Source organism: Apaloderma vittatum, unplaced genomic scaffold (genome assembly GCF_000703405.1).
Source record: "Apaloderma vittatum isolate BGI_N311 unplaced genomic scaffold, ASM70340v1 scaffold42262, whole genome shotgun sequence".
Classification (NCBI taxonomy): Eukaryota; Metazoa; Chordata; class Aves; order Trogoniformes; family Trogonidae; genus Apaloderma; species Apaloderma vittatum.
The window spans coordinates 2,354-13,866 of NW_009703788.1; the positions used below are offsets into that span (position 1 = coordinate 2,354).

Genomic DNA, 11,513 nt, shown 5'->3' on the forward strand with positions numbered 1-11,513 from the left:
GGTGGGGGCACACCGGCTGCAGGGCTTTTGTGAAAAGGGACCCTGCCAGAAGGCGCTGCCTCACACGAGTGGGAGTGTCGTCGGCCGGGAGTCAAGTGGGAGCTTGTCACAGCTGAAACAGGAAGAATGTGCTGGGGAAAGGGGCCTGCAAAGTGCTGGCCCAGCCCACGGCAGAGGGAGGAAGATGCTTTAGCCAGGGATCAGCAGAGAAGCAGCGAAGGGAGTACGCTCTTCTCCAATGACATCGGTGTCCTGTTGCAGCATCCAGCTATCGGCTGCCGAGGGAGAGGAGCTGGTGGCTCTGGGTTCAGCGTGGCTGCGAGCACGGGCCCCGCTGGAGCTGGGGGCTGTCCAAGGGAAGGAGTTGTTCACGTACAGGAAAGCCAGCAGTGGGATCTCCTGGCTGAGATGGGTCTGGCTTGGTCCCAGCATTGCAAATGGCTCAAGGCCTTTTGGTTTTGCTTTGCCAGGAACCGTATAACTGAGCCTGTTTCTCTCATGGTGTGAGTGCAGTTGAAATCTCTAGGGTGTGGCTGTGTGTGGAAAGCAAATCGAGCCTGGCTGTTTGTCTGTCCTGCTGCTATGGAGAATCCCTGAGCCCAGCGAAGCGGCTGCCCAGTACCAACGTAAAGTTGGAGACTTTCCCTAAGCTAGGAACTTCCAGCAGAGATGAGAAACAGCCTTGGGTTTGAGCTGCAAAAAATGCTGCTGCTGTGTTAGTCCGCCTGTCCTGGGGAAAATCACCCACCCGTGAGGCAGCGGGACTGGGTCCAGCATCCGCGGCTGACAGGAGAGGCCAAACCACTCACCTGAGCTCTTCCCTCTGCCCCAGGTAACGGTGCAATAAAACTAGATCTGGAAAGAGACCTCTCTTCACAGGTCAGGGAGGTTATAACACAGCTGATGGTGTAAGGCAGCAACTTCCTCTTGCAGAGCTTGGGGTGAACAGCTCTTGCTTGGAGCTGTTAAGCTGTTTGCAGCCCTGTCTCCTCTCTTTGTGAGGGTTTTTTTCTCCGCAGCAGCAAGGAGGCATTGGGGATCAGGCCGCCTTCCTGCAGGCTCCTGGAGGTGGCTGCGTACACCCTCTGGGGAAAGGTACTGATGATCTCGTATGAGTTGGAGTCTCCACCCCTAGGAAAGAACAGCACAGTCTTTCCTACACACAGGATCCCCCAAGGTTTTGCTGGGATGCTCTTGCTGATGCAGCTGTGGTTGTGTAAGAGCAGAGGGCGAGACTTTCACAAGCACAGGCCAAGTAGAAAAAAGAGCTTCCCGCCCAAGCTGCGAACAGCCAGGCATGGAGCGGCTGTTCCAGGCTGCACAGCTGCAGAGAAAAAGGGAGCTCCTGTGTCCCAGCAGCAGTGAGCTCATCGTGGGCTCTGACCGAGGCCAGAGCTACAGCCCACAACGGGAGTAACAAGATGGGGAGACCAAAAGGGTCCCCTCAGCCATCTGGAACCATCCCCAAGGGGGTGTGTGAGCCCTTGGGCAGCATTAAATGCATTGGGATGCAGAACTGGTGGTGGTTGTTCAGCAGCAGCAGATCCACTGCAGCTCAGCTTCCTGGCTGCCCCAACACCTTGGGACGGTGGCACTAGTCAGGCAAGTGTTGCTGAGTTTCTACGAGGAGGCAAAGGCAGGGATGGACCTGGGTCAGATGACAATTTTAGGAGGACAAGAGATGTTTGTCTCTGCTGTTGTGTCAGCTTTTTGGCAAAGGTGGGTATTAAATGCTCTGAGCTAAGCGTGGCCCTGGTGTTGCTGCCCAGAAAACATCTCTGGTGGAGCCAGAACAGCAGCTGGTGCCCAGCAGCTCCCAGGGCTGGGACTGAAATCCTCAGCCCTACTTGGCTCAGGCTGATCTGTCTGAAGAGCAGCTCCAGGGCCTTCAGCAGCAGCCGAGAAACCTTCCCTGGGGTTCTACGGAGCTGGGTGGGGAGCGAGAAAGTCCTAGGGCCTACCTAGCACGGGTGAGGTGTTGGCGCAGGTCCCCTATGGTCTCTGTGAAGAGCATCTTTACGATGTACGTCTGCTCCCCACTCTCAGATTTGATGCGGAGTGTGGAGACGTCAAGGGCAGAAGCTTCAGCCATCTTCACCCTGGAGATTAAAAAAACCTCATCAGCTGAGGAGCGAGGGCTCTACTCGAAGTGCAGAACCTCTGGGCTGCTGTGGTGATCGGAACAAGGGAGGGATGTTTCACAGTTGGGAACCTCCTTGAGATGAACAAGACCTCATCTGACTGTGAGCGAACAGACAAACGCACAGACCAAGGTGCTGTTTTGCTTTCCCTGCTTAAAGGTGCCTTGGAAAGAGGGTTGCTGACCTTTTTTAGCTTCTTCATTTTAGATCAGGGCTGTCTGGTAAGTACTTTGCCCTACTTTTTGATTAAAAATAATCTGCTTGGGGTTTTTTTCATTAGCTATTTGGGTCTTGTCTTGTCAGAAGACTATGAATGGAAAAGTGTTGTTAGTATGAACCTCCCACTCAGGCATCAGTTTCCTGGAGAAATTCTCCCATTTAACATGACCACAAGCAATCAATCTGTTTTCAATCTCTTAGGCCTTGGCTTGCTGTTGGGAAAAGTATTTCACAGCAAAAAGCAAATAACATTTTGAACAGCAAAAGCTTTTGTTAGAGAGAAAAGATGTAAAAGATGAACAATTTGTTGGTCTTCCTAAAAGACCAAACTTGACGCTTTTTTTTTCTATTTTTTCTAAGGTTTAAGATAAAAGGGGAAAGTCTATTTACTTCCTCAACTGAAACCCCTGAAATAAACTCTCAGTGATCAAACAGGAGGCAGGTGAGAGCCTGACAGGGCAGGGATGGAGGGGCTATGCCTGTACCTCTCCAGAGCAGACAGCTTGGGCGTCTCCACCAGGATCTCTTCGCTTTTCCGTGCCCCACCAGAGCCCTGAAACCAAACCAGGTGAGTGTCAGCGCTGTGTGCTCTGCCCAGAGCAACCAGTGCCAGAAGAGCCCAGGAGCAGGTGCCAAAGTGCCACGTGTGCACTGGTGGAGCCTGGAGGTTGGGCAGAGCTGAGAGAGGCCCAAGGAGGGGATGGAGGTGCTGTGCAGGGCGCTGAGCCCAGGGAATTGCTTCTGGCCGCCTCCTGCGGGTGTTTTGAGGGGCATCCACTCGTACCTGCTGCACTGCTTTGGCTGAATCTTGGACACCGGTCACGACTTCGTTGTGTTTTGAGGGCTCGGAAAGCCTGTTGAGAGACTGCTCCAAGGAGAGTTCGGCACCTGCCAGAGCAGAGGGGAGATGTGTGTGACCTTTTTTGACAAACTATTTGCCCCCGGAATAGGCTGATTTGGTGAAATGAGAGAGTGCGACAGCCGACAGGGAGAGCTCTAACCTCCCCTAGCTGGGCTGACGCCGTCTCTCAGTCTCCTCTGTTTGAAGCTTGTCCCACTTTCTGGCCTGCTGGATGTTTGACTGTCAGCATCACCAGTGAGCGACTGTGCAGCCTGTTCAGCACACAGCTGGGATGCACAGCAGGGAGAAAGCTGCTTAGCCCTGCTGTGAGCAGGAAAAACTGAAACTATGACAATTTTTACAGACTTGGAAGTCTTTTTGTCTTGTGAAAGTGTATTTTTACGCGTCCATCCCTTTTTTCCTGTGGTGGGCAATTATTTGGGATTTTTTTTGTGGGCTTTCTTTTCGTTGCTACTTGGATAAAGGGAACTTTTAGTACAGCTTCTGTTTGTGAACGGCCTTGAGATGAACTATGTCCCATATTCTCTTCTGAAAGTCTGAAGAGGAATTGCCCCTTATTTTGGGCAGTTAAGATTAGTCTGGCTTTTCAGAATGAGCTTGCAGGAGAACTGAAGGTTGTTTGCAAGGTTCCCCCCCACATCTGCAGGTTTCCCTCAGCATCCTTTGATGCTGGTAAAGGTGAAGCTAGAAGGAGCTTAGCCTTTCAGAAAGGTGCAGGGCAAAGAGATTTATGGAAATCTGCTGATTCTTCTGGTTCTATTACTTGTCCTGTGTCATTCTTTAGGGGGATTTAATGATGAGAGGATACTATGTGTGCTGCCTGGGTCCTAGCTCCTGAAGCAACGCTGGGGTTTCAAGTGCAGGGCTCTGACCCAGAAGTGTTACCTTCCTCGCTGAGACTCTACACATTCCCTTCCTACCAGCTGGACTGCCCCGGTAAGGTTTCGATTCTCCTCTTTTGGATTTATCTGTATTTAAGATACATTTAAGAATTTACATTTAAGAATTTACCTGAGATCTCGGTTTCCTGCACCTCGCTTGATTTTGAATGGCCAACCACTCGGCCGCGGCCAGGAAAATTCCCTGGAAGGTCTCTCTCCGGAAATATCACATCCCTTCTGTCAGTGACCTGTTGATTTAAGGCCAACTGCCGTAAAGCTCGTTCTCACTGTGCCAGAACAAAATAAACCACAGCAACGACAACCAAGAATCGTATATCTCAAATGAAACCAAGAGAGCTGCTCCTTTGGAAACTGCTCCAGCTGCTTAAACTCAATAAAATGCATTTTCATCTCTCTAACAAAGCAAATCCTGGCAGGTGCCTTTCCTCAAGCCCCTGGGATTAGCCCCCCAGACCACAGGGTAGTTGATCATCCCTCTCAACAGGCGCTGGGCAGCTGCTCATTTCCACGACTTGTAAGAAATGTGCTTGGACCTGACCTTTCCCCTGTGTCTGTTCCACACTTGGAAACTGTCTTGGGGTGGAAAGTGATGTGAAAGCAGCAGGTTGGGGGTGGAGAGGGAATTACTGCCAGATTGGTTGGCGATAAGAAGCTACAGCAGGAACTGTCAGCTGGCTCTACAGACCAGGGAAGGCAGTGTGCTACCCTGAGGCTCCAGCTCTGTGGGAAGCTGTACCAATATGGTCCTTCTATTTGGGTTCCTCTTATGTTCCTCTTACCCTGGCTGGCCATATCACAGTGTCTGTGTTTACTGTCCTGTGGCTCTTCACAGATTATGGAGAACCACAGCCCCAAGAGCCTCGTATAATCTATTTTCCATCTGACTTTCTACCTCCCACTCCTACCTGCCCACTCTGGCTGTCCTGACCTCATACTCACCCATGCAGTTGTGCCCTGCGGTGGATACGTGCACACCTCTGTGTCTGCTTATATATCGCGTGCACTTGAAGACCTAGATTAGAGTCCTCTGAGGCTCTCTGCCTGAAAATGTGGCCTTGGCTTTTTGCCCTTTTTGAGGAATCAAAAAGTGGGGCCCAAAAGAACCTCAGGTGGCCAAATCCATTTAAATTGTGGCAATATAAACTCTCCTGACATCTTCCTTGAGAGACACTTGTTCAATCTGTTTTTAAAAGCATTTCCAGGGGAGCTATCTGAGAACTTTTTTTTCTCCTTTTTTGTTACTCAGCTCTTCAGATGCTGCACATACTACTCTTCTACAAAGCCTGCTGTGCTCTTAGAAGTCTTGTTCCGGGTTCACTGAGGCAGAGAAACCATTCACTCCCAATGCCAAAACGCTCACTTGTTTCCTGTAACAGCTCTAGCAGGTGTGTTCCCAGCCACCCTTTCCCCGAGACACACATGCACAAGAATTAAGCCGCATGTTCAGAAACCTCAACCTGAATTTGCTGTGAGGAGCACCCAGCAGGTTGGTGAAAGAAACCTCAACAATTTTCTTGGGAAGCAAACAAGCAATTTCTTCCCAAAAGCTGATGACAAGGGTTTTGTGCTGCTCACCTGCAAAGGGATGCCCTCTGGGTAGCGCATCTGCAGCTCTGAGGGGAAATAGCCATCCATAATATCCTGCAGGCATTGCTGAAACAAAGTGAGAGCTCATGGTTATATCTCAGACTTTCTATTTATCCCATGTCCGATATGTTCCTTCTGGGCTGCTTCTGTTTGTGATGGTAGTGCCATGCAGAAAAGTCTGCGTAAAAGACCCAGAATCTCCACCTTTAGAAATTATTATGCAAGGATACACTAGTGCCATGGGAATGCTGGTGAGAAGCTGGAGGTCTCAGCAGCTGCCCCATTTTGGGACTGGGAGTTGCTCACAAGCCCTATTCTTACACTTTCCCTTTCCTGAGGCTTAGGGATGGCTCCAAGTCTGATTGCTCTGCTGACCTTTCCGTACCTGCGTGGATGGGTCCCCATAGGGCCGAAAGGGTCCGTTGAACATGACGATCCCGTTTTGGTACAGCGTGAGAGGGAGGGCTGCTGACTGTCTCAACCGAGCACCCCCAGGCGTGTACTCGATTCGAGAAACGCCTTCTCCAGCCAGCGCGTTCAAATCTTTCACGTTTCTCATGATTAAATCAAAATCGATCTGGTGTTTGGAAATGACCGCTTCACCTGTGGCAGAGAGCTCAGAGTTACAGGGGGAGGGGGATGCGAGCTGCGCGGCTTTCGCCTCCATGTGAATTCGAGGTGCATTGGTACATTTTTGGGCTGTGCTGCCTGTTGCACTTCTGCAAAGCGTGGTGCGAGTGGTGCAGGGCTGCTGGGTTTACATGGGTGTGTGCAAAACCACAAGGGCAGGGCAGCGAGGAAGCAGCTCTCTTGGTGCAAGCTAACGTAACTATGGAGCCAGCTCTTTAGACACCACTCTCGGTTCCTGTTTTGAGTTGTGATTTCCGAAGTATTGATGTTGTCCCTTAATGTGGTGCTGTAAAATGCACTGAGTCAGGCACTTAACTAGTTGGATTAACTAGATTGGATAAATGGATCAGGTGGGCACGCTGAAGAAATGCCGGTGTAAGCGCAGGCAGCTGCCTGCTCTGCGCCACCAGCAGACTGCTCACTCTTGCCGGGATGCTGCTGAGGATGTTTATCTAGGTGTTTGAGAAAGGTGGCAGGGTGAAGCAGTAAAAAGGTCAGAAAAATGAAATCCGAAGAGGAAATGCTATTTGGCATTTTCTGTTCTGCTTTTTTACAACGTGACAAAGAAGGGTGGGGACAATCTCCCTAAAAAGGGCGATTGAGCTGAGAAAAATGAAAATTGTTTTCTACTGCTTGCCCTGTCTTCTTCCCTCCTGCATCTAAGGAAGGGAACGATTAGTTATTAGCTAATATTTGCATGGTGGTTACGAAGCAGCATTAGCTGCACAGCCCAAGTATTATTCTTTTTTCTCTCTGTTACCACTTCCTAAGAAGCCGTTGCCAAATATGCTTGGACCCTATACAGCACAATCAGGTCTCAGTTAAACCGCTCACGTGGTGGTTGGGAGGAAAGGCAAACAATACTTTCTGATGGAGCCAGACAATAGGAATAAGTGACTACAGCTACTATACACACAAAGCATCTGATTCCGTTTTCCACTCTTTTTACGTCAGGGTTGTTAGCGCAATCAAGCTTCAAAGGGTCAAGATATCCGCAGGAAGCAGCTTCTGTGAGGGTATCCTTCCAAAAGGCTGAGCCATTGGATTCTCTCCTTTTCCCCTCGACAGAGCTTACAGAAGATAGGTGTACAAAATACCAACATTCTACCTGGCTTAGCTCCTGTTAAATTGCTCCATGTCCTTGAAATGGACTGATATGAAGACCTCTGCAGAGGATCACAAATTCTGAAGACCCAAAATCTGGATCTTTGATGCTTATCTATCCTGGGGAGTATCATACCTTCTTTAAGCATGCAGCAAGAGCTGGGATAGAAAGAGTGCTGGTGTTTTACCTGACTTCCAGAGGCTCCTTGCTGGCAGCTCTTCTTCATCCTCAAGTGATTCTAGATCTTCTGGCTGTTCATGTCTCTCTCCAACCCAAATCAGGCCATAGTCATTTAGAAAGCACTGTAAGAAGACAGTCAGCACTGTAGACCAGAGCTTCAGAAAACTAGAAATGGAAGCCTGAGAGCAGAGTGGTTAGCTGTGACTGAGGAGCACAAGAGGTGAAGAAGGAGGGTTATCTTGGGGCTCTTTGGCCCTGGCAGACAGACAAACTCACTGGCAGGGTAATAGTAGCAGCTCTACTATTAGTAGGCAAAAGAGAGAATGGAGGTATCTGTAGTGGCACAGTAATCTCCCCAGACTGTAGTAGCTGCAAAGAATATTTCTACAGTTCTGGAAATCCCAATGAAGAGGCTTGCAGGAGGCACAAATGTTTATGTATTAAGAAACCCTCCTACTGCCCTGTAGCTCACACCCAACTTGTCCTTTCTTTTCGGAGGGGTGAGGTGAAGAATTGTGATCATCAAAGTGGCAGCTTGAAAAAGCCCAACCAGCCTGAGACTGCAACGGCCTCAAACCAAAGGTGCAGGTGGCTCAGGGCAAGTGAGCAGGTGTCTCACCTCCATCTCAGAGACCTGGGTCTGCAGCTGAAGGCACCGAATTTCCAGTTCCTCTGCTGTGGATGAAAAGGAAAGACTTGGTTTTTTTCTATGTACAGCCTTAAACAAGAGCTGTAGATAACCCGTGTCACGTAGCACAGGTGCCCCAGCAGTATCTGCCTGCACTGTAAGTGAACTCAAACCCATATGACACAGAAGCTGAACATGAGTTCTGCATGTCAATCCCTGACAATCCAACCTGTTGCAGTTTGAGAAAGGTGCTGACAGAATAAAAGACAGTTGTGGACATTATTGGTGAAATTTTGTGTTGCAGGAAGCTGATGTAAGCAGTGCTGTTTGCAATTATACAGTGAGCATTGCTGGGCTTACTTAGTCTTCAGGAACCTATTAAAAAAATGAGCAGGTGTCCACTAATAGATCAAGAGAACTAGGCTGAATGGCTAGAACAGTGCATGATGAGCTACGAAACACATGTTTGTGGTTTGACAGACATGTTCTTATTCTCTGCTCAGGAAATGGAGAACTTACCACAGCTCTGCGCTACCAAAGTAGTTCAGCCACTGCAGGGAACATGTCTGGGCTCAGCTGGAGAGCTGTGGGATTCCAAGGAAGTGAATGAGGGGAAAGACCTGCAGTGAGTCACCCAAAGCTGGATTCAGTTTAGAGTTAGGCTGCCTTAGAGGACAAGTGAGCCTGCACCTGTAATAGTGTTCGAGACTCTGAGTAGATTTTTGATGTCGTTTTAGCTGAGTAGCTCTGTTTTTTCAGCCTGTTTGAAGTCTGTGGTGTTTAACATTCTCTTTTTTTTTCTCTCACTATCCTCAGGTATCTGTGTGGTTCGTCTATGCTCATGGAAACTTAGTAACCCAGAGAAAATAGGTCAGGAAATAACGTTTCACACCGCACCAGAAAAGGTTTCGCAAAGGCTACCACGTGTGTGTAACCGATACCACTCACCAAAGAGGCTCTTGGGCTTTTAAGGTGAGGATGGCTCTGAGGGAGGGCTCCAAGCTTGCTCTGGTGCAGTACCAGGAGCTCTGTAGCTCTCTCTCCCACGGGTAGGAGCAAGTTGCCAAGGGTAGAACAATTTTTACCTTCTCCTTCCTGAAGGGCTTTCATCTTCTCTTCAAGTTCAGCAATCCTCCTGTCCTTCAGGACCAGAACAAATAATGACCCGGTTTAGTTCCTCGGCCATCGGGACCTTGAGGCACAGTTTGCGTGATCAGTCCTGGCTAGGTGAATCAGTGGTGCACGTGCTCTCATCCCACTCAGAGACAGGCAAAATAAGGGTCAGAAAGGCTGTATCACCTCAAAAATACCTTAATTAGACTCAAATGAGGGATGGGATATAAATATGCCTCTCCTAAGAGTAGTTGAGGGACACGCTGAACTATCTCCATCTCCTCCAGCTGCCCAAGATCTGTAGGCAGACACAGACTCGTGCCCACGGATGGGCACAGCTCATGCTCTGACCTGCAGTAAACAGCTGATGGAGAAGTGAAACCAGCATCTCTGCAGCCAGATTAAAAATGGGTGTTTATTCTAAGCTGTTGTAATGCACAGTCTGCTCCAGGATTACTCTGCTGCATGAGCAGCTATTATTTTAGAAAGCAGAAGGAAGAAAAGAACAGCTGAGGAGTCAGTGAAAGGGTGCTAAGAGCCTTTAAGAAGTCACAGCAGAGATTGTCCACTCTCCCACCCCAAGGACCAACACCATTGCTCTGTTGCTTTGTGTAATTAGTAGAGCAGGCTACAGAGTAACTTGTTTTAGCTCAAACCACCTTTGAGTGGCTGTGACGCTACTGTGGCTTCAACTGTCAAAGCAGGGCACAGAGCAGGTGCACTAAGGGGCAGGATTTTTACCTTCAGTTGGATTTCCTGTGCTTGTTTCTCTATTTCTTGTTCCAACAGAGTGATTTTTTGCATCATGGAGGACATGAGCTCCATGTCAGTGCCAGCTGAGTCTGAAAGCACAAACGCAATATGTTGTCTCTCTGAAATGGCGTGAGGCTCTAAAATGTTGGAGGCTCAGCTGCACTATATGGGACCCCACACGAGAACTTCTATTGTGCTACAGCGGGTAGGACAGGGGTATGTTTTTGGGGGTGCTGGGTAGAAATCCCTTGGCTCCTGACTGGTAGGGAGACAGCTGTGTCACCGACAGCACGCTGCATACACCAGAGATTCTGCAGGAATTAGCCCTGGCCTGGGGTATTGAGTCCACCAGATTGTCACTGAGAAACTGTGATGGCCTCAAATCCTCTCATCATTGGGGGACTTTACCCTGCATTTTCTTTTTCAGTGTCGTCCCCCTTGAACAGGAGGGGAGTCTCTCTCCTGCTGGATCCTTCGTCCTAGGAGACAGCCTGTCATCTTCTGAGAAGGTGCACAAGGAGTGTGAAAGAAAGAAAACAGGTCAGCATTTGGATACGACTTCTCTAAAAGCAGGTAAAGAAATACTGGAGCTATGCTGAGGGGAAGAGAGGGCAGGAGAAAGCAGCGTGGTCCAGTCCACTCCCTCCCATAGGAACTCAGGGACTAATGAGTGTATGTGGGTGCTCATTATGAGCTGGCACCCGAGGGAAAGTGCAGTTTCAGCAGCTGGAAAGGGTGAACGCAAAATGGGAGTGGCAGAAAAAGACCGTGGTACTTGTGCAGTGTGTCCTGTGCTGCACAGCGAGGCAGGAAGCGGTAATATTGAGCTCCTTTAACAAAAAGCAAAACACTGTGGGATTAACAGAAGGAGCAGATTTCACTGGGAATGAAAAAGGAGATCTTGCTCTACCGAAGGAAGGATGTGACCTAAAGTAGAACTGTAAACATAGATGAGGTTCTAACGTGCTCTAAGGCTTGGCGAGAACGTGGAAACCTTTTGTTATTTATCTGATTATGCACACGTGTAGGAAAGAAAGAGCTAGCGCTGTTGCAAAACATGTAGAATGGTAAGAAAAACCTTATCAGTGGAGGCAATGAATTTGGACAGCTTTGCCCTTTTAGTGAAAACAAGAGGGGATAATATGTCAGAATGAAACACAGGCTCATTACCTTTGGGAGGATTTGCCTGACTGGCAATTCTTTTAAAAAACAACTGAGTGATATCCCCTGTGCATGTTGGGGACCGATGCCAGCCAGGAGGCAGCCGGTAAGATAAGAAAATTAGGGAGTTTTATTCGAGCTTGCTGTGATTTCTGAGCCCATCACTGCCGCGAGGGTCCCTTGGAGGGACCGTTGGCCAAAAGGGGCTCAGAATAACGGGGGTGACCTGGAG

The 11,513-nt window shown here is 49.1% G+C and overlaps 1 protein-coding gene across 1 annotated transcript; it reads right to left on the minus strand.

The window, feature by feature from the left end:
• Nucleotides 1-965: 965 nt before the first annotated feature.
• Nucleotides 966-10,209, minus strand: UBXN11 (UBX domain protein 11; the record flags this gene model as incomplete). Its single annotated transcript, XM_009864751.1, has 11 exons — nucleotides 966-1,131; nucleotides 1,962-2,099; nucleotides 2,846-2,913; nucleotides 3,145-3,248; nucleotides 4,234-4,351; nucleotides 5,700-5,777; nucleotides 6,097-6,314; nucleotides 7,634-7,748; nucleotides 8,246-8,301; nucleotides 9,319-9,394; nucleotides 10,109-10,209. Coding segments are annotated over 11 exons (1,238 nt in total), but the record flags the coding sequence as incomplete, so codon positions are not given.
• Between the last annotated feature and the right edge of the window lie 1,304 nt (nucleotides 10,210-11,513).